The following is a 24,191-nucleotide window of genomic DNA, read 5'->3' as shown; positions in this document are numbered from 1 at the left end:
ACAAGCAGTTTGAGTTTTAAGAATTGGGTGATCTCAACTCTTCATCTGAAGAAATGAGTAGTAATCTTGGTTTACCATGAAGACTCACACTACTTTTTCCCTGCAGCCAGGCTGTTAAAATCCACTCCTACCTCATTCAGTAAAGATAATGTTTCTACTAAATTAGTGAAAAGAGTAGTACAAGTTTAGGAAGTGAAAAAAACTTTTTTTTCTCCTTAATTTTAAGTTAGAACATTCCCCACCCACTGCTGATGTAATTGTCTCAAAACCACCCAAGAAGACCTGAAGAATTAGTAAATGGTAGGGCAGTTGTATGGAAAAATTAAAGAAAAAAAAATACAGGATTATTTTGCCTTAGGTTAAGTAGCTTTTTTAACTTGCTTCAAAATGTTAAAAGAATTAAGTTGAAGCACCATCTAGTGGCCCTCAATTGTGTCTTGCCACAAGTAGCTCCAGATTTTCTTTAGTTTGAGACTGTGATTAATTTTTCTGTAGGTGCATATATAATACATATGGGTGTTCAAGAAAGAAAAATAATATGGGTCTCCCCCCACCACCACCTTTTATTCTTTTTATGTAGAGATAGGAAGATGGAGGTTGGAAGGAGGGGCTATAGTTTTCTACTCTTCCAGTCAAGTGCCATCAATAACGTCCTGCCAGTGAGAATGGGATAGAAAGGTGGCCTGAATTCACGTAAGTCTCTCCCACAAATGACTGAGTCCCTTTGGTGAAAAAGAATTAACACAATAAAGTCCAATAGATCTCAATTCCTCTGTTTCTCTTACTCACAATGGTATGTTGGTCTTTCCAATCCTACAAAGCAGATATGTCCTCTCATGTCTAGTGACAACTAGATGATCTTCTCACAGCCCCAGATTCCCAAGTCCTTTCCCACCCACCACAAGCCACAGCATCACTTAACTTTACATAACCAACCGTTCTTGCAAAATCTTCATAGAAATGGCTCTGTGATTCCTAACCTCTGATGTTATGCCTGTTTTATTACCTCTAAGTCAAGAACAAAAATAGATCACTATATGCACATAAGTAGAACATAACCTGTTTTTGCAAGATTGACAACAAACCTTCAGATTGACCAACTAGGTGTTTATGACAATGAGGATGAAGTTCGGCTTTGTGTACAGTAAAACCCAAAATAGCAGTGCCATGAATAAAATAGTTTATTCTCTTATACAAAGTCAATAGGTAGATGGACTAGGGTTGGTAGGGAAGCTCCATGGTCATCAGGCCCAGGATGCTTCCATCTTTCTTTTTCCATTTTTTTTAAATCCATCTCAGTGAATAGTCTTCTTCCTCAAGGGTCACTCATAGCTCAAGTTGGCTGCTGGACCTCCAGTCATCACACCAATGTTGCAGTCCAAGAAATAAGGAGGAAAAGCAGAAAAGCACCCTTCCTTTCTCTTTCAAAAAGTTTTCCAGAAAATATCACAGAAGATATGCTTATATTTCATTTGCCAAAACTCAACAGGGAGGTGGGCAGATTGGAGTGAGGTGATTCAGCTATACTCTATGTGGTTCTCACTCCCCAGCAGGCTAGGCCAGACATGTTCTCATTGGAGTAGCAGGCAGAAACATGAAGGACCTCATGAGACCCATGCTCAGATGGTACACTGCCACTGCTGCCTCATTTTATTGGCCAAAGCAAATTACATATGGTGGATAAGCATGTACTCTCCTTACGGAAAGGACTTTGAAATCCGCTGAAAGCTTGCATGGGTAAAAGGGGGTGTGAGCATAATCAATGGCCACAAAGAGAAAGGGTAGGACCACAATGGACCAGGCAACTTGCAATCTCTGCTGTCTTTTTCAGTCTATTACAGAATTGAATTACAAGACTCCTTCACTTTCAATATGCTATCATAAACATGAAAAAAATCTAATACAAAATCTAATAAATATCTATGATATTTACTAATGAAAATATTTATTAATTCATGTTAGATGACAAATAGAGTAGGCATTAATCTTAGCACTAGTCCTATTATTTACTATTGGCTAGATGTATAACAAGCTTGATTCCTTTTCTTCCAAAGCAGTCAGACCATTTTCCAAGCTCTGTACAAGTTACCATGACCTTCAGACTGAACACTAGACAATGGAATGCCAGTAGAAGTAACTGCTACTCCAAGTCTGGCCTGTAAAATCCTCCCACATAAAATCCTGCTGCCTTTTCACCAGGTGACTACAGAGTACTCTGAGGAAATCAGAGTCATAGCATAAAGAGGATAAAATGCTAGCTTGGAGCAATACCTGTCAAACCACTGTCCCAGACCCACCAACTACATTGGAGTGTGATTTGAGTAAGAATTAAACTTTTTTGGTGGGCAACCAAGAATCTAGGATGAAAGCACCACCTAATTAGAGTACTGGACTAGTGTAGCATCTTCCAATATTAAGCATTCATTTTCTCCCCTACAGTTTTATTGAAAACAAAACTAGCAGCCCAAATCACTCACAACTTTACATAAGAAAAGATTCCTTTAGCTGGGCATGGTGGTGCGTGCTGGTAATCCCAGTAACTTGGGAGGCTGAGGGAGGAGGATCACAAGTTTGAGGGTAGTCTCAGCAATTTAGCAAGGCCCTAAGAAACTTTAGTGAGACTCTATCTCAAAATAAAAAATAAAAAGGGTTGGGGACATGGCTCAGTGGTGAAACATCCCTGAGTTCAATCTACAGTATGGGGGGGGGGGGGGCGGAAAGATACATTTAGGTAAAACAACACTTTTTACTACAGGATTACCATCTGAATCAGCAGCCTTTCAAGATATTAGGGCTTCACCAGTATCCCACCCTTTACCCTCATTAATCCATTCCAATCTGTAACTTATAATATAAACAACAAACAGTACTGAGACACTTAGAGCTCTGAAAGGTCAGGGGACCTTCAGCATTGTATCCAAGGACACTGGCAGTTCCTTAGTTGGGAACAATTTATAACTTCTACTAAAATGCAACTATTGCTAAAAAAGACTTTAAGCCATTCACTTAGGATTCAGTCCAAATATGCAATGTGACTGCCCTGGTACTTGCTAGGAAGAAAAAAAAAAAAAAGGACAGAAGGTTCGCTACTGGCCAACTTGCAGGCAGTGTTTATAGTGGCTCTAGCCATTGCAACTTTGATAGCATCTCAAGTGGACAAAGGAACCAAGAAGCTGGATGAAAGCACCATCCAAAGGACTCAAGGGGTGTAGAAAAACTGCTCAGCATTGCTGTTTGAATTGCTGAGCCATCTTCTTCTTTAGGCTGGGAAGCAGGATTGTTTTACTTTGTCTAATAAGCATTCACTGAAGGAAAGGGAAGAATAGACAAAGCATCCTTGACATTTATGACAGCAAACACCAAGCTTTTGCATATGTGTATATACTGTATGTTAAGAGACTGAAACTGCCTGCAACTTATGTCCATTCTCATAAACGCTTAGGTACGAAAGTGCACTTCAGCTAGATGTTGAACATGAGGCTGATTACAAATGGCTGTTTTCTTGTGATGTCTCATCAACTGACTTCCAGCTCTTCTGATTTTTATTCTCTAGGAAGAAACATAATAATAACAATAATATTAATAATGATAATAATAATAATAATAATAATAATGCAAGAAACAAGTCATCCGAATCATGGAAACATGGAAGTAAACTCTTGAGAAGTACCAGCAGCCTCTTAACCTCCTGCTGGAATCTCAAGGAGTGTGCTAGGCTAGGACTCTCTTGGTTCAAAATCACAACCAACCTCTGGCCCCAGTTCTGTGGACACTTCTGCCAGGTCTTCTGGTTGTTCACAAAGCCTAATGTTAAAGAAGCAGCTGAGGCAGCGAACACAATGTATCATGAAATGTGTCAAGCTCATTCCAGCACAGAAGGAACTCAAAAGTCTCCCAGTGATGTTTGCTTCCTACTGAGTCTTACCAGTTCTTACCTGCAATCATTTATCCTCTGGAAGAAAGCAAATCCCACCATGACCAGAATGACCACAAGAAGAGAGAGTTTCGCATAGAGAATGATCAGCAGAGTTGAACCTGGAGATTCTGGTGTTCCGAGACCTTTAAATGTAGGTAAGAGTTAAAAGTCTGTTTGAAGATTCTTATAATTAACAAATTAGAGTCAATGGTTTAAAAGAATACTTTAAAAATATTCCTAAAAGTTCATAGATTGTCAAAAATTTTTTTAAAAAATCTAAATTATATTTCAAATATTACTAATGTATCATTATTTCATGACTGAGTTCAGGAACCATATCTTTGTTTTGTACTTGGTTTAACACATATTTTAACACATATTTTCTGAAAGAATAAGAATATTCTAAGCATTTTTAGTTGTTCTAAATATTAAAAAAAAGAAAAAGAAAAAGAAAATTTCCCTTGCAAAGTTTAATCTTATTCTGAATATTTTGGGCATGATCTGATAACACTTTCAACACACAGTGAAATGATTTTGTCACTGAGTAGATAGAACCACTTTAATAAAGTGTTTTATGTCTTCCTACTTTCGTTTTACTCATCTGTAAAATGTCCCCTGGGATTTGTTTAAAAGATGAAAGCAGACTAATCGGATCATTATTCTGCAATCTTTTCTTCTATGAAAAGGCACAGTGAGGGGATAAGAAGACAATATAATAAGGATGCTGATTCATACCGGGGATGAGTGGGGGATCATGGAAGGAATAGATGAACTTTAGTCAGGGCAAAAGGGAGGGAGGGAAAGGGAGGGGGCACAAGGGTAGGAAAGACAGTGAAATGAGAATGACATCGTTACCCTAAGTACATGTATGAAGACATGAATGGTGTGACTCTACTTTGTGTTCAACCAGAGATACGAATGTGCACTATAATTGAAATGCATTCTAGTGTCATATATAACAAATTAAAATAAATAAAATTTAAAAAAAATTTTAAAAATAAATTTTAAAAAAAGAAAGGACAATATGAATGCAGTCCCCCAAAAGCTCAAAGTCTAACTGGAGAAGTCAAACACACACAAATGAAAGAGAAGTCATGAGAGAGCAAATGGTGCTGGTGAGCATTAGATTATAAGCCATCTGAGGAATAAGAATGGTTCATCAACTCCGAGGGTCAGAGAGAAGTGGGATTTAAACTGAGCTTTGCTGGTCTGCAGTATTAAATAGGTTAAGAGAAGAAGGAAGGATGTTTCAAGGGAAAGGAACAACTTAAAGCTTTGAAGATTTGGGGCATAGAGTGAAAAATGTAGAGACTGGGTTTTGTGATAATCAGAACCTAATTGTGCAATTATTTGTGTCAGGTATTGTGACAGATCTTAGTGATGTAGAATTGGAAAAAAAAAAGTGGTTCCTATTTTCAAGGAACTTACAACAACGTACTGGAAATCAAAGACATCTGTAGTTGTGATACAAAGAGAAATATAATGTCTTTGTTACCAGGCTCCTGGCACATAGCTTTTAAAACCTTGGAAATATCACCATAGTAAGAGTGTCTTTTGTATGCTAGCAAGATGACTGGTGTCTGGAAGACCTTATATATCTTCAGAATGAGGATTAGTTATCAGAAAAAGTAAGGCATGATTAGAGTTGTAACATTCAGCCTCTATCACCACCACAACCACCATCACTGAGCTCTAAGGAGGCTAGAGATTGAGTTAATCACCAAACACCAATGATTTAGTCAATCAAGCCTATGTAATGAAGTCTCCATAAAGACAATGAACAATGGGGTTTGGATAGCTTCTGCATTAGAAGACATATCCAGGAGCTGGGAGAATGGCTTTCTCTAAGATGGTATGGAAGCTCCAGGCCCCTTCCCCTGTACTTTGCCCTATGTATCTCTTCCATTTGGCTGTTCCTGTGTTGTTTCCTTTATAATAATGAATAACAGTAAATAAAATGCCTTCCTGAGTTTTGTGAGCCATTCTGGCAGATTATTGAATCTGATCGGAGGAATGTGGGAACTCCTTGAATTTATAGTCAATTAGCTATAAGTACAGGTGGCAACTAAGACCTGTTACTGGTGTCTCAAGTGGGGGCAGTATGTGAGACTGACTCCCTAAGCTGTGGGATCTGTGCTAATCCCAGGAGTTAGCATCAGAGTTAAATTGAATTTCAAGACACCTGGTTAATACCTGGAGATTTAGAGAATTGGTTGGTGTGCAAAGAAAAGAACCATGCTCATTTGGTGTCATATTGTGAGTGAAAATAGTTCAGAGCCATCAATGACAGACATATGGAAGTACCCTGACAGAGGCACGCATGAAGCATTACGTCAATACAGAGAATAAATAGTTGACTAAGCTTCAAATTAAAGAAAAAAATCATCCCAGAGGAGCAATGGCTCAAAACTCAATAAGAATTGATCAAATGCAATGAAAGAAATGAGCACAGAGAAAGAAGTACATTGTGGGGATGTTGAAGCTGAGTGTAAAAGGCAACAGAGAAACAGAGCAGAATACTTTTGAAAAGCCGAAAAGGACCCACATACCTGGGGTGCAGACTGGAGAAGAGTGAGACATGAGGCAGAAAAGAGCTGCTGTAGTGCAAGCTGTCAAAGGGGTTTAGCTTTCCATGAAGCCAAAGGAGCCTTGGGGGTCATGTAAGTAGAGGAGTGGAACATTTTTCATTTTAGAATGGTCCTTGTGAAATAATCCAGGGAATAAATTGAAATTAAGTAAGCTAAGGGCCAGTAGTCTTGCTCTAGAGCCATTTCAATAATCTTGGTGAGAGATGATCATACAAATAACTAAGATAGAAAGAGAAGCTTCCATATTTAAGAATGATTTCTAAGGTCAAATCAATAAAACAGAGTGACTGGTTTTGAATATGAGGAATAAGAAAGAAGGATGTTGTAGAATCTGTTTAAGTTTCTAGCTTAAGAAATTTATCAAGTTATAAAGTGCATGTATGAATATGTAACAATGAATCCCACTATTGTGCATAATTATGATGCACAAATAAAAATATGAAGAAAAGAAAATAATTGAAGAGAATGTGCAGAAAGATTTGTACAAAAGAATGTACAAAAATTTAAAGTTATAAAACAAACATGCAGAACTCATGAAGGGGTAAAAATATTTGAGTTGCCCTTGATGCATCTAAGTGAACCTGTTCAGTTTCAAGTTGAGAGAGCTAAGAAGCAAAATCTGGGCAAAAAGAAAACACAGATTTGAGAGTTAAGAATTAGCTGATAGATGAAGCAATGGGTATGATTTTGAGGTTATTCAAGGAACATAGATAAGTGAGAATCAGGTCAAGGATGCAACCCATAGAAATACTTTCATTCATAGAATGAATACATGAAAACAAATAAGTCAAATGAATGTTAAGAAGAGAACCAAGGGATGGAAAACAAAATCAACATACAAAAATCAGTAGCTTTCCTATATGCCAACAATGAATTTGCTAAGAAATCAGGAAAATAATCCCATTCACAATAATTTCAACAAAAATAAAGTACTTAGGAATGAAACTAACCAAGGAAATGAAAGATGTCTACAATGAAAATTTTAGAATATTGAAAGAAGAAATTAAATAAGACACAATATAGAAAGACTTCCCATTTTCATGGATAGGCAAAATTAATATTGTTAAAATAGCCAAATAACCAAAAATAATGTACAGATTCAGTGCAATCCCTATTAAAATACCAATGGCAATCTTCATAGAACTAGAAACAGCAGTCGTAAATTTCATTTGGAAGAATAAAAAAATGCTCTATAGCAAAAGTAATCCTAAACCAAAAAAAAAAAGCAATGCTGGAGACATCACAATACCTGATCTGAACTTGTACTACAGACCTATAGTAACCAAAACTGCATGGAACTAGCATAAAAACAGACACATAGGGCTGGGGATATGGCTCAAGCTGTAGCGCGCTCGCCTGGCATGCGTGCGGCCCGGGTTCGATCCTCAGCACCACATACAAAGATGTTGTGTCTGCCAAAAACTAAAAAATAAATATTAAAAATTCTCTCTCCTCTCTCTCTCTCTCTCTTAAATAAAAAAGACAGACTCATAGACCAATGGTACCAGACAGAAGACACAGAAACAGATTCACACACACCTACAGTCATGTGATCCTTGACAGGGGTGCCAAAAACAGACATTAGAGAAAATACAGGCTTTTTAACAAATGGTGCTGGGAAAACTGGTTATACTAATATAGAAGAATGACACTAAATCCTTATTTCTTTACTTTGCCCAAACATCAACTCAAAGTGGATCAAAGACCTAGGAATTAGACAACAAATTTGGTAACTCATTAAAGAAAATGTAGGGTCAACACTCTAACATATAGGCATAGGCAATGGCTTTCTCAATAAGACTCCTAAAGTTCAGGAAATAATATCAAGAATTAATGAATGAATGGCATCAAATTAAAAAAACTTCTGCACAGCCAAGAAAATAATTAAGAAGGTGAAGGGAGAACCTACAGAATGGGAAAATATCTTTGCTAGCTACTCTTTGGACAGATAATTACTATCCAGCATATGTTAAAAACTCAAAAAACTTAACACCAAAAACAACCCAATCAATAAATGAGAAAATGAACTAAACAGACATTTCTCAAAAGAAGAAATACAAATTACAACAAACATATATATTTAAAAAGTGTCCAATGTCTTTAGCAATTAGGGAAAGGCAAATCAAAACTACATTGAGATTTTATCTTCACTTAGAATAGCAGTAATCAACAATACAAACAATAATATATGTTGGTGATGATGTGGGGGGGAAAATGAAACACTTTTACACTGTTGTTAGAATTATAAATTAGTACACTACTACAGAGATCAGAATGGATATTCCTCAAGAGACTAGAAATGGAATCACCATGTGACCCAGCTATGCCACACCTTGGTATTTATCCCAAAGAAATAAAGTCAGCATACTATAGTACATGCATACCCATGTTCATAATAGGACAATTCACAATAGTCATATTTTGGAATGAGCCTGGGGATATCAATGGATGAATAGATAAGAAAATGTGGTATGTATACACAATAGAGTTTTATTTAGTCATAAGGAATGAAATTATGTCATTTTCAGGAAAATGGATAGAACCTGAGAGCATTATGTTAAGCAAAGTAAACCAAACTCGGAACATCAAGGGTCCTGTTTTTTTTTTTCCTCATATGTGAAAACTGTAGAGGAAAAAGGGAAAAAGGTTGCAGGGAGGGTCTCATGTCTCATGAAAATAGAAGGGACACCAGTAGAATAGAGGAAGGGAACCAGAGGGCATAGAAAAGAGAAATACAGGGAAATGATATTAACCTAATTATAATGCTATGTCATGTGCATTTACAAATATGTAAAAATTAATCTCACTATTATGCATAATTATCATTCATCAAAAAATATACAGAAGAAAAAGGAAGAGAATCAAGTGAGAATGGGAGGGAAACACATGAGAAAGGAGGAGTGACCATACTGAATATTAACAAAAAATAAATCAACTATTAAGAATTGATAAATATTATTTAAAGTTACCAATTATTCAATATCACTGAATGGTAAATATTTAACATTAATATTTGTGAAAACTTACAATAAAGCTAATTAAGCTAACAAACAAAGAAAAATTTATATTTTATTTGACATCTGGGGAATATTTGATGCTTTTTGTCCAACTACTTTCTGGGAAGGTAGACACAAAGGAATAAATGTCAAGGGATAGATGTGAGGTAACATAAAAGAGACAATAAATGTAGGTTTCGTTTTGTAAAGAATCTTGGACATGAGTAGAAGGCAAGAGCTAGAGTGAAGAAGTAAGAGCATCAAGTTCTTAAACACAAAACAAACTAGAAAAATCACAAACCAGGAAGCAGATCTATGGATAGACTCCTATTGCCAGTCAAATGGGAGACTAAGCAGGTCATAATAGATACGTGTCTATCTGAAGAGTGGCACATACTCCCGGCTGCCACTGTGTCACTGTCATAGAATTGTCTGTGTGATAAAATCCCCCTCTGGTGTCCAAATAGTCTGTGCAGCTGACTTGTCTGCAACTGCCTTTAACACCCCAGTTCTATTCTGCACTGAAAGCAGGGACTTCAGGGGACACTGAAGAGATGTAAGGGAAATCATGCTTCAATCTTAACATAAGAAATATGAAATTTAGAGACACTTAATTCAGTCACAAATCTGATGATCTGAAATATCATATTCACAACATATGACACTCCTTTCTTTTTTATTTTTTAATATTTATTTTTTAGTTTTCGGTGGACACAACATCTTTATTTTATTTTTATGTGGTGCTGAGGATTGAACCCAGTGCCCCATGCATGCCAGGCGAGTACACTACAGCTTGAGCCACATCCCCAGCCCAACAATATATGACATTCTTTACCTAAGACTTGGAGGTGATATCCACGACGGAAATTCCCATGATATGTTGCCATTTGACACCTAAAATATCCATCATGAGTGATGGCTGTTGCATAAATCTGAAGGTGAGGACTCTGGTCAGGTCTGGAGGCCCAGGTTATTCTCCTGTCAACACAGATGGTTTCGATGGTTTGATTTGTTTCCCTGTCGTGAGCAATTTTGCATGAAGGCTTGTTTCTGAAGCGTATTCGCCATGTTGTTATCAGTACTCTTGTCAATGGAATACAAGGGCAATAGAGCACCACCTTGGTACCCATCTGCACAGACAATGAAGTGGTAACTGGACACACATGCATACATACACAAGGAGAATGAGAAAAGGAAGCCTTGATAAAGGACCTGTGTGTGTGATTTATCCACCGCACATTACTGAAGTCCTAGTACAACATTGCTTTGCTGGTGATCTTACTCCAGAAATATTAGATTTACATAAGAAATTAACATTCACAAAATATACATAATGTATTAAAGGAAATTCAGACATTAACAATTTTTCTCCTGCAGTATGAATTATTAGGGAAACTATGCATTATAAAATATGTTGAAATTAAATCAGGAGTTTCAATGTCTAGAAACAGACAAGAAGACAGAATTCTAAATTAAATGACAAAGACAATGTTCTAATTCTAATATTTTGGCAGTGAGCAATACTGATTTTATCATACAATTCATGCTCCTAGGGAGATAAAATAAAATAGAATAATTATCAGGCGGTGATCACCCCCCGAGGTTTGATGAGTACAAAACTATCAGTAACATCAAATCTAAATGCCTGTTACTAAGGGTGCAATTCCAGACAACATAAATGTGGGAAGTATGTGGCACTTTTACTAAAGTTAAATAATATAGCATTTAGATTGAGTGTGATGGAAATTTTTAATTTTTTATTATTTACAAATCACAAGTCAGTAAAACCAATATATTTTGAAATAATATGCAGTTTCACGGGTTCAGCCATTCCATGAAAATGAAAAATGCCTAGTGAAAAGAGACCTTCAAAATATTTATTTATGGTAAAAAAGTAGTTTGGTGTATAAAAAAATGAAAAACTTCCAGTTTTTACTGTAAATGTGTGATATTATCAAACATAGTATCTGGAGAAGTTTCCCTTCCTTCTTGTTATAGAGCAACATATATCCACAGATAAATGAATTATGACGTGTGCTTACATATTTTACTGCAGCGTGTTCAATCCAGTTCTCAAAATTAAATATACAAATTGTCCCCTTGTGTCCATCTTTTAAAGCAAAACTTGAGACCTGTAACCTATAAACATCTTCTAATATAGAATCTCACATTTCCCATAAACCAGCATAAACTGTCCATGACTGAGCATAGTTTACTGAGAGGTGGTTACTCAACCAATGTACCTGCCACAACTCACCTGTAACAAAGGTAAGGTCAGTGATGTCATCACTGTAACACAGGCAGAGCGGCTATGGTGGAGCAAACCTTTTGAGTAAATGAAACCTTCTTACACTAAAATCTACAATCAATCAACATCTGTCCTTTCCTGTTTTAGTATCACTCTCTCTTCTGGGTACCCAAGCCTTTGCATTTTGTGATCAACTAAAGATCATGTAACTAGATGAAGAAAGAGATAGGACTTGAACACAGTCCTGACAGAAAGTAAGACTGTACCTTGTTCAGGGAGCAAGTAGTGGTAGGGTCACTTGGGACACCTCATACCAAAACACTCAGATTGCCATATTCTAAAGCCAGACAAGAGGCTGCCCATCAGCCACTGTTTCTAACAAAGTTCCACTCTCCATCCCCTCAGTGCTGGCCCTCAATAAGGAAGCATATTACCTTCCATAGGGGGTAATGCCATCTGCTGTCCATCCAAGCATGAACTACTTGAATCTAGAAAATATTTAGAGAAGAGTAAATGAGATCGATTTGATATGCTCAAATGGAGGGGAAGCCAGTATTTCTCCATATTCTCCTTCAACGTGAGAGACAATTGGTTAACCATCACGAAAATTATATAACCATTGCAAAACACAAATTAGAAGTTATGCCATCTAGTAATAAAACTATGTTAATACGTTGAAAATTATATTCAGAAGGTATTAATCAAAGGTTTCACATTTTTCAGACACCTAATCTTGTCAACCATTTACACAAGGTAACCCTGTCTCCCTTCTCCAGCCAGAGGGATTGGTCCAGTGTGGGCATCTCACATGAACTGATCTGACTCAACTCCTTTCTCCATATGCCACTCCCTAATTAAAGTTGTTTGGTCTAATGATGGGACCCTCACCCTGACAGATAAAGCAGAGCCTTTTCTCAAGGATTTTAGAAACAGAATTGAGAAGACTTCATTTGTCTACCCTTTTACCATATTTTTCCTACTTTGGAAGATAAAAAAAAATATGGAGGGGAAATGATGCAGAATAAGAGGGAGGAACAGAGGTGAGAGTCCTTATCTACTTCAATATTCTAATTTCATAGTTCCAAGACCCACATGCAATAGTTCCCTTGGGTGCTATAATATTTTTTATAATGAAAATAATCCTGAGCACCTTCATAGTAAAACTAGAGATTCCTGAGTCAAGGATCCAGACATTAGGAAGGGTGGAGCTGAAGTGCCAAACCAAAGAGCAATATTAAAGGAAAGTCTGAGCTATGAACAGTGGAATGTGTGAACACACACAGCATTCTCCCTTCCAGAACACCAGGGTCAGGTTTATTCTTCCAGGGCAAAGTACTGAAGAGTAATTCTCCAAAGAGTCTGAACAGTCCCAGAGAAAAAGACCTTCAGAAATGTAAGGAAGAACAAATTTTTTTAAGACAAAAATCATTTACATTCTTGTTCATGTATCAAAACTTATTAGTTTGTAAATCCCACCATCAGATAATACAGCTTTGAATTGGTTCTTTAGTGCTCAATTTGAAATTTATTGAGAGCAAGGATTACCAAAGGGTTAATAAAAGTATTGTATGAGGGGAAAAAAGATGAAAAACAAACCAATATCCAGGAGAAAAAAGGAGCTCAGATTAAGTAAACATAGGATCAAGCAAAAGATTGAGGCAAGGAGAATGTCCAGGCCCATAGCTTTGCAGAAAGTCAAGTGACCAGCAAAACTTATTAGTCTCAGAGCATTAAAAAAAACTTCAAGAAAGTTTGTCTTCAGAGGGAAAAAAATATTACTAGGTGTTCTCTAGTTCAGTCAGTGAGATCAATAATAAGTAACAAAAGGTATATATATCATTAAGGAATCCCAAAAAAGTAAAGCAATTATGAAGTCCAGGAAAAACAAGAAGTTATTCAAAAGAGAAAGAATTACTTTATTTCTTGATTCAGCACTTAATAACAAATTAATGCAAACATTGGCCACTTAAGTTAATGAAGTGCTGATATATTAATAACATGAAAGATGAGGAAAGGGAGTAAGATAAGGTTAAATCTTCATCTACCATAAGAGAAAGTGAGTACATAAAGTCTAAATTCAACACACTAAGAAACAGCACTGTGAGAATGTGGTTTAAGAAAATGGAGTTAATTACCACAAGAAACACTTAAAGATTTCAAAGTACTTGCCTCTGGGGATTTGAATGAGGACACAGTTGTGGGGTTGGAAAGGCACTAGTAGGGCTGGTATCTTTCAGTTACTGACTTATAGAACAATTTGACTTTTAATTCTGTATGTTACATTGATGTTAATAATATTTAAATTTTTAAATAAAAGGAAATGAAGGTAGGATTGAAGCAGAGAACCAAGAAACCAAATTACAGATGTGATTATAAAAGCATTTAAGAAATTTTATCAGGAAGAGCCTAGAGGAGAAATTTTACCACACTAAAGTTCATGAAGGCAACTTTTTTTGAATAACTTTATCCTTTTACTAAAACCATAAGCATTTTTTTAAAATTATACTTTATCTTTCAATTAAAACCATGAATAATAAGGGAAGAAAGTACCCCAAACAAAGATGCTACAATAATAGAATCCATTGACAGCACAGTACATGAAATGTCACAGACACAATTAATATAGTCAAAATGGCCATACTGCCAAAACTGTTACACAGATTTAATGCAATTCCTATTAAATGCCCATGACATTCTTCATAGAACTAGAAAAAGCAATCACGAAATTCATTTGGAAAAATAAGAGACCCAGAATAGCCAAAGAAATCCTTAGCAAAAAGAGTGAAGCAGGGGGCATCACAATACCAGACCTTAAACTATACTATAAAGCTATAGTAACAAGATGACATGGTATTGATATTATGGTACAAAATAGAAGACACAGAGACAAACTCACTAAATACAGTTGTCTCATACTAGACAAAGGTGCCAAAAACATACATTGGAGAAAAGATAGTCTCTTCAACAAATGGTGCTGGGAAAACTGGAAATCTACATGTAGCAAAATGAAATTAAACCTCTATCTTTCACCATGCACAAAAATCAGTTCAAAGTAGATCAAAGACTTAGACACTAGAACAGAGATCTTGAGCCTAATAGAAGAAAAAGTAAGCCCAAATCTTCATCATGTTGGTTTAGGACCTGATTTCCTTAACAAGACCCCTAAAGTGCAGGAAGTAAAATTAAGAATAAATAAATGCATGGATTCAAACTAAAAAGCTTCTTCTCAGCAGAGGAAACAATTAATAACATGATGAGAGAGCCTACAGAATGGAAGAAAATCTTTACCACACATACCTCAGATAGAGCACTAATCTCCAAGATATATAAAAAAGTCAAAAAATGTAACACCGAAAAAACAACCCAATCAATAAATGGACTAAGGAACTGAACAGAAACTTCACAGAAAAAAAAATACTATTGATCAAAAAATAAATGAGGCCAGCCGCGCAAGCACCGTACTCAGGGCTGAATTCTGGGTTCGAGACGGGGGAAGGAAGCGGTCCATCTCGGTTCTCCACACCAGTCAGACCACAGAGGAGGCCAGCAGCCACCATGTTGATAAACTGACGTCACCACCCCTGTTTTCGACTGACCGCAGCTCATTCAGCCATAGAACAGGTAATTTCAGGCTGCAATTCGCCTGCGGCTTGCAGACAGATTGCTAGGGTTCAGCGCCTGGGTGCTTCTTAGAACCTGATCTTATCGGAGTGAACACCGAGCGCGGGGCGGCCGAGTTCCGGCTCCCGGAACCGTCCCGGAACCGCCCTGGCCCAGGGCTGCTGAGCCTGGGGAGGCTGCTTCTTGGACCCTGCTCCTATCAGAGCATACAACAAGCACTAAGCAGCCAAATTCCGGCTCCCGGAACTGAGCCCGCGGGGACTGCTTCTTGGAGCTTACACTTATAGGAGCTTACACTGAGCACGGAGCGGCCGAGTTCCGGCTCCCGGAACTTCCCTGGCCTGGGGCTAGGAGCCCGCGGAAACTGCTTCTCGGTCCGGGTCCTGCTGAGGGCCGGTCAGGACTCACCCGGTGCTTTGGTTGCCCGGCAAGGGGAACGAAATGCTGCCATTCGCATAGGATACCAACATGGCAGAGATCTGATGTCTGCAGAAAGCGGCGGAGGAGAGAACTTCATCAATACCAGCGGTGACATAAGCAGTTGGTCTCCTGGTAGGGGGGGTGAGGCACAGTCACCCGAGTCTCATCAATTTGTCGTCGAGCCAGAGGGGAGGAGCCGGGCCGCCGCCAGCGCCCGGAGCAGGGCCAGCGGCTCGCCAGCGTGGTGACCGCGTGACCCCAATTGGAGAGGGGGCGGAGCGGAGCCGCCACCCGCACCCGCAAGGTGGCCAGACCCGCGACCCAGTGGTACATGGGCGTGGTAGGAGGGGCAGGGCAGAGCCGCCGTTCGCGCTTGCAAGGTAAACAGACCTGTGACAGCCTGGCGGGTCAGGCCCAGTGGCCTGCCAGTGTGGTACACACGTCACCCCAACTGGAGTAGGGGCAGAGCAGATCCTTCTCCCACGCCCGGATCAGGCCCTGCCGGTGTGGTGGTCACGTGACCCCAATTGGAGTGGGGGCGAAGCGGAACCGCCACCCGTGCCCGCAGGGTGAGCAGACCAGTGATCAACCTGCAGATCAGGCCCAGGGGTCCGCAGGCGTGGTAGGAGGGGCAGGGCAGATCCGCCGCCCGCGCCTCCAAGGTAGGCAGACCTACAACAGACCGGCGGATCAGGCCCAGGAGCCTGCCGGCGTGGTACAAACACCACCCTAATTGGAGTAGTGGCAGAGCAGAGTCGCCGCCCGTGCCAGGAACAGGCCCAGCGTCCTGCAGGCGGGGTAGTCACGACACCCCAATTGGAGTAGGGGCAGAGCAGAGCCTCCACCCGTGCCCGAAAGGTGGGCAGATCTGCGACCGACCAGAGGGACAGGCCCAGTGGCCTGCGGGTACGACAGACACGTCACCCCATTTGGAGTAGGGGCAGAGTAGAGCCGCCGCCCGCGCCTGCAGGGTAGGCAAACCTGCAATCGACCGGCGGATCAGGCCCGGTGGCCTGCCGGCGTGGTACACTCGTCACCCCAATTGGAGTAGGGGCAGAACAGAGCCGCCGCCAGCTCCCAGAACAGGCCCAGTGACCTGCCGGCGTGGTAGCCACGAAACCCCAATTGGAATAAGGAGAGAGCAGAGCCGCCGCCCGCACCTGCAGGAAAGATACGCAAGCAGTATGAAAAGACAAGGAAAGAAAGGACCACAAGCAATGCAGGTCAACGCAACTTTAGAAGAGGTAACAGCTGCAGCAGATGCAATGTCAGATAAAGAATTCAGGATATACATGCTTCAGATGATCTGGAGTATCAAGGAAGACATTAAACAGCAAAATCAGACAATGAAAGATCACTTCGACAACGAATTATGCAAACAAATCCAGGAAGCAAAGGATCAACTATACAGGGAGATAGAGGTTATAAAAAACAAACAAACAGAAATCCTAGAAATGCAGGAAGCAATAAACCAACTTAAAAACTCAATGGAGAATACTACCAGCAGAGTAGAACACTTAGAAGATAGAACATCAGACAATGAAGACAAAGTATTTCAACTGGAAAAGAACATAGACAGCTCAGCAAGACTGTTAAGAAACCATGAGCAGAACATCCAAGAAATATGGGATAACATTAAGAGACCAAACTTAAGAGTCATTGGGATACAGGAAGGTACAGAGCTCCAAACCAAAGGAATGAGAAGTCTATTCAATGAAATAATACAAGAAAACTTCCCAGACTTGAAGAATGAGACAGAATCCCAAATCCTAGAAGCCTACAGGACGCCGAATGTGCAAAATCATAAGAGATCCACACCTAGACACATTATAATGAAGATGCCCAACATACAGAATAAGGAGAGAATTTTAAAAGCTACAAGAGAAAGGAAGCAGATTACATTTAGGGGTAAGCCAATCAGGATAACAGCTGATCTTTCAACACAGACTCTGAAAGCTAGAAGATCCTGGAATAACATATTTCAAACACTGAAAGAAAATGGGTTCCAACCAAGAATTGTGTATCCAGCGAAATTAAGCTTCAGGATGGAGGATGAAATTAAAACCTTCCACGATAAACAAAAGTTTAAAGAATTCGCAGCTAGAAAACCATCTCTTCAAAACATCCTCACCAAAGCATTACAGGAAGAGGAAATGGAAAATAACAATGAAAACCAACAGTGGGAGGTAGGACAGTAAAGGGGGGGGGAATAATCAAAGATGAAAACAAACCATGTTTAGTAACAGAAATAAACAAATATGGCTGGAAGAACAACCCATATCTCAATAATAACCCTAAATGTTAATGGCTTAAACTCACCAATTAAGAGACACAGGCTAGTAGAATGGATCACAAAACAAGACCCAACAATATGCTGCCTACAGGAGACGCATTTGATAGGAAAAGACATACATAGGCTGAAGGTGAAAGGTTGGGAAAAATTATATCACTCATATGGACTTCGGAAACAAGCAGGAGTGTCCATACTCATATCAAATAAAATAGATTTCAAGCCAAAGTTAATCAAAAGAGATAAAGACGGACACTACATACTGCTTAAGGGAAACATACACCAACAAGACATAACAATCATAAATATTTATGCCCCAAACAATGGTGCAGCTATGTTCGTCAAACAAACTCTTCTCAAGTTCAAGAGTCTAATAGACCACCATACCATAATCATGGGAGACTTCAACACACCTCTCTCGCCACTGGACAGATCTTCCAAACAAAAGTTGAATAAGGAAACTATAGAACTCAATAACACTATTAACAACCTAGACCTAATTGACATATATAGAGTATACCACCCAACATCAAGCAGTTACACTTTTTTCTCAGCAGCACATGGATCCTTCTCAAAAATAGATCATATATTATGTCACAGGGCAACTCTTAGACAATATAAAGGAGTAGAGATAATACCATGCATCTTATCTGATCATAATGGAATGAAACTGAAAATCAACGATAAAAGAAGGAAGGAAAAAGCATACATCACTTGGAGAATGAACAATAGGTTACTGAATGATCAATGGGTTATAGAAGACATCAAGAAGGAAATTAAAAAATTCTTAGAGATAAATGAAAACACAGAGACAACATATCGGAATCTATGGGACACATTGAAAGCAGTTCTAAGAGGAAAATTCATTGCTTGGAGTTCATTCCTTAAAAAAAGAAAAAAACAACAAATAAATGATCTCATACTTCATCCCAAATTCCTTGAAAAAGAAGAGCAAAACAACAGCAAAAGAAGTAGAAGGCAAGAAATAATTGAAATCAGAGCTGAAATTAATGAAATCGAAACAAAAGAAACAATTGAAAAAATTGACAAAACTAAAAGTTGGTTCTTTGAAAAAATAAACAAAATCGACAGACCCTTAGCCATGCTAGCGAAGAGAAGAAGAGAGAGAGAACTCAAATTACTAGCATACGGGATGAAAAAGGCAATATCACAACAGACACTTCAGAAATACAGAAGATAATCAAAAACTATTTTGAATCCTTATACTCCAACAAATTAGAAGATAGTGAAGGCATAGATAAATTTCTTAAGTCATATGATCTGCCCAGATTGAGTCAGGAGGATATAGAAAACCTAAACAGACCAATATCAATTGAGGAAATAGAAGAAACCATAAAAAGACTACCAACTAAGAAAAGCCCAGGTCCGGATGGGTATACAGCAGAATTTTACAAAACCTTTAAAGAAGAACTAATACCAATACTTTTCAAGCTACTTCAGGAAATAGAAAAGGAGGGAGAACTTCCAAATTCATTCTATGAGGCCAACATCACCCTGATACCTAAACCAGACAAAGACACTTCAAAGAAAGAAAACTACAGACCAATATCTCTAATGAACCTAGATGCAAAAATCCTCAATAAAATTCTGGCGAATTGGATACAAAAACATATCAAAAAAATTGTACACCATGATCAAGTAGGATTCATCCCTGGGATGCAAGGCTGGTTCAATATAAGGAAATCAATAAATGTTATTCACCACATCAAGAGACTTAAAAATAAGAACCATATGATCATCTCGATAGATGCGGAAAAAGCATTCGACAAAGTACAGCATCCCTTTATGTTCAAAACTCTAGAAAAACTAGGGATAACAGGAACATACCTCAATATTGTAAAAGCAATCTATGCTAAGCCTCAGGCTAGCATCATTCTGAATGGAGAAAAACTGAAGGCATTCCCTCTAAAATCTGGAACAAGACAGGGATGCCCTCTCTCTCCACTTCTGTTCAACATAGCTCTCGAAACACTGGCCAGAGCAATTAGACAGACGAAAGAAATTAAAGGCATAAAAATAGGAAAAGAAGAACTTAAATTATCACTATTTGCAGATGATATGATTCTATACCTAGCAGACCCAAAAGGCTCTACAAAGAAACTATTAGAGCTAATAAATGAATTCAGCAAAGTGGCAGGATATAAAATCAACACGCATAAATCAAGGGCATTCCTGTATATCAGCGACAAATCCTCTGAAATGGAAATGAGGACAACCACTCCATTCAAAATATCTTCAAAAAAAATAAAATACTTGGGAATCAACCTAACAAAAGAGGTGAAAGACTTATACAATGAGAACTACAGAACCCTAAAGAGAGAAATAGAAGAAGATCTTAGAAGATGGAAAAATATACCCTGTTCATGGATAGGCAGAAGTAACATCATCAAAATGGCGATATTACCAAAAGTTCTCTATAGGTTTAATGCAATGCCAATCAAAATCCCAACGGCATTTCTTGTAGAAATAGAGAAAGCAATCATGAAATTCATATGGAAAAATAAAAGACCCAGAATAGCAAAAACAATGCTAAGCAGGAAGTGTGAATCAGGCGGTATAGCGATACCAGACTTCAAACTATACTACAGAGCAATAGTAACAAAAACAGCATGGTACTGGTACCAAAACAGGCGGGCGGACCAATGGTATAGAATAGAGGACACAGAAACCAATCCACAAAACTACAACTATCTTATATTTGATAAAGGGGCTAAAAGCATGCAATGGAGGAAGGATAGCATCTTCAACAAATGGTGCTGGGAAAACTGGAAATCCATATGCAACAAAATGAAACTGAATCCCTTTCTCTCGCCATGCACAAAAGTGAATTCAAAATGGATCAAGGAGCTTGATATCAAATCAGAGACGCGCCGTCTGATAGAAGAAAAAGTTGGCTACGATCTACATTCGGTGGGGTCGGGCTCCAAATTCCTCAATAGGACACCCATAGCACAAAAGTTAATAACTAGAATCAACAAATGGGACTTACTCAAACTAAAAAGTTTTTTCTCAGCAAAAGAAACAATAAGAGAGGTAAATAGGGAGCCTACACCCTGGGAACAAATCTTTACTCCTCACACTTCAGATAGAGCCCTAATATCCAGAGTATACAAAGAACTCAAAAAATTAGACAATAAGAGAACAAACAACCCAATCAACAAATGGGCCAAGGACCTGAACAGACACTTCTCAGAGGAGGACATACAATCAATCAACAATTACATGAAAAAATGCTCAACATCTCTAGCTGTCAGAGAAATGCAAATCAAAACCACCCTAAGATACCATCTCACTCCAGTAAGATTGGCAGCCATTAGGAAGTCAAACAACAACAAGTGCTGGCGAGGATGTGGGGAAAAGGGTACACTTGTACATTGCTGGTGGGACTGCAGATTGGTGCAGCCAATTTGGAAAGCAGTATGGAGATTTCTTGGAAAGCTGGGAATGGAGCTACCATTTGACCCAGCTATTCCCCTTCTTGGTCTATTCCCTAAAGACCTAAAAAGAGCATGCTACAGGGACACTGCTACATCGATGTTCATAGCAGCACAATTCACAATAGCAAGACTGTGGAACCAACCTAGATGCCCTTCAATAGACGAATGGATAAAAAAAATGTGGCATTTATACACAATGGAGTATTACTCTGCATTAAAAAATGACAAAATCATAGAATTTACAGGGAAATGGATGGCATTAGAGCAGATTATGCTAAGTGAAGCTAGCCAATCCCTAAAAAACAAATGCCAAATGTCTTCTTTGATATAAGGAGAGTAACTAAGAACAGTGTAGGGATGAAGAGCAGGAGAAGAAGATTAACATTTAACAGGGATGAGAGGTGGTAGGGAAAGGGAGAGAGAAGAGAAATTGCATGGTAATGGAAGGAGACCCTCAGGGTTATACAGTGGAGGAGGTAGAGAGAGAGGAGGGGAGGGGAGGGGAGAGGTGGGGAGGGGGGAGGGGGGAGGATGGGAAAGGCAGCGGAGCACAACAGACACTAGTATGGCAATTTGTAAATCAATGGATGTGTAACTGATGTGATTCTGCAATCTGTGTATGGGGTGAAGGTGGGAGTTCATAACCCACTTGAATCAAAGTGTGGAATATGATATGTCAAGAAATTTGTAATGTTTTGAACAACCCACAATAAAAAATTAAAAAATAAAAAATAAAAAAAAATAAATAAATGAAAAAATGTTCAACATCTCTAGCAATTAGAGAAATGCAAATCAAAACTACACTAAGATTTCATCTCACTCCAGTCAAAATGGCAATTATCAAGAATACAAGCAATAATAATTGTTGGTGATGATGTCCTCACTAGGTACACTCATACTTGCTGGTGAGACTGCAAATTGGTGCAACCACTATGGAAATCAGTTTGAGATACCTCAGAAAACTTAGAAAAAAACCACCATTTGATCCAGCTGTCCCACTCCTTGGTTTATACCCAAAGGACTTAAAATCAGCATACTACAGTGACACAGCCACATCAATGTTGATAGCAGTTCAATTCACAATAGCTAAACTGTGGAACCAACCTAGACGTCCTCAGCACATGAATGGATAAAGAAACTGTGAGATACACACACACACACACACACACACACAATGTGGAATATTACTCAGCCTTAAACAAGATGAAATTATAGCATTTGCAGGTAAATGGGTAAAACTAAAGAATATCATGCTAAGTGAAATAAACCAATCCTCAAAATTTAAAAGCTGAATGTTTTTTCTTATAAGTGGATGATGATCTATAGTTGCATGGGTGAGACAGAGAATAATTAAGAAACTTTGGTTTGTATAGATGGGTGTGAAGGGAGAGATGGGGCTATAGGGATGGGAAGGATGGGAGAATGAGACAGATATTATTACCTTATATACACGTATAATTACACTACTGGAGTGACTCAGTACCATGTAGAGCCAGAAGAATGAGAAATATGTGTCAAAACATTCTACTGTCATGTATATCTAATTAGAATATTTTTTAAAAGAATATTTAAAAAACATGAATATGCTTTTAAAAATACACTATTCAAGTCAATACTAGTATAGAAGGGAGCATTAAAAGAATAATAAGCAATAAACATTGATGAGCCTATATCAATATACTATGCTGATTTTAGTTCTTTTGGATAAATACCAAAGAGTGGGATAGCTGGGTCATATTCTGGTTCTATTGCTAGTCTTTTGAGTAATATTGATACTGTTTTCCATAGTGGATGTACTAGTTTGCAGGACCACCAACAATGCATGAGTATACATTTTCCATAACATCCTTGCCAGCATTTATTATTATTATAGCTCTGACTTCCCTTTCTTGCCATTCTAACTGGTGTGAGATGAACTCTCAATATAGTTTTGATTTGTATTTCCCTAATTGTTAGTGATGTCGAACTTTTTTTGTATACTTGTTGGCCATTTGTATTTCTTCTTTTGAGAAATGTCTATTTAATTATTTTGCCCATCTATTGATGATGCAATTCACAATAGCCAAGTTTAGAACCAACCCAGGTGACTCTAAACAGATGAATGAATAAAGAATATGCAGTACATATGTACCATAGAGTTTTACTCAGCCAAAAAGCAGAATGAGTTTATGGCATTTGCTGGTAAATGAATGGAACTGGAGAACATTATGCCAACTGAAACAGGCCAGACTCAGAAAGTCAAGAGTTGAATCTTTTCCTCAAAAGTGGAAGCTAGAGCAAAATTAGGGTAACTGAGAGGATTCCATGAAAATAGAGGGAGGATTAGTGGAATAAAGGACAGAGATTGAAGGGGAGAGAAGGGAGAAACTGAGGAATGAAATCCATCAAATTATGCTGTGTACTTATGTGACTATACCAGTGAATTTCACCTTTCACCTTTAAATCACCAATTTAAAAACAACATATAAAAAGAAGGAAGAACAATAGAGGTAGAGTAACAGGAGAAGGGAGGAAGGGAGGCAAAGAGGAAGCACTGGAGAATGAAATTTAAAAATTATATTTCATGCATGTATGATTATGTAAAAATGAACCTGATTATTATGTATAACTATGATGCACTAAAAAAACATTTTCAAAAAGGAGAATACACTGCA

The 24,191-nt window shown here is 38.4% G+C and overlaps 1 protein-coding gene across 2 annotated transcripts in view; it reads right to left on the bottom strand.

The window, feature by feature from the left end:
* Window positions 1–1,163: 1,163 nt before the first annotated feature.
* Window positions 1,164–24,191, bottom strand: part of LOC114093369 (cell surface glycoprotein CD200 receptor 5-like) — a 65,773-nt gene continuing 42,745 nt past the window's right edge. For both annotated transcript variants that reach the window (XM_027936150.2, XM_027936151.2), the window contains 4 exons: window positions 12,183–12,236; window positions 10,336–10,653; window positions 3,936–4,059; window positions 1,164–3,549 (listed from right to left, as the gene is read on the bottom strand). In XM_027936150.2, the coding sequence (XP_027791951.2) occupies window positions 3,543–3,549; window positions 3,936–4,059; window positions 10,336–10,653; window positions 12,183–12,236 (503 nt within the window). In that variant the 3' untranslated portion in view covers window positions 1,164–3,542. The remainder of the gene's footprint in view (window positions 3,550–3,935; window positions 4,060–10,335; window positions 10,654–12,182; window positions 12,237–24,191) is intronic.

Source organism: Marmota flaviventris, chromosome 8 (genome assembly GCF_047511675.1).
Source record: "Marmota flaviventris isolate mMarFla1 chromosome 8, mMarFla1.hap1, whole genome shotgun sequence".
Lineage (NCBI taxonomy): Eukaryota > Metazoa > Chordata > Mammalia > Rodentia > Sciuridae > Marmota > Marmota flaviventris.
This window is presented reverse-complemented; position numbering and strand designations above follow the sequence as displayed.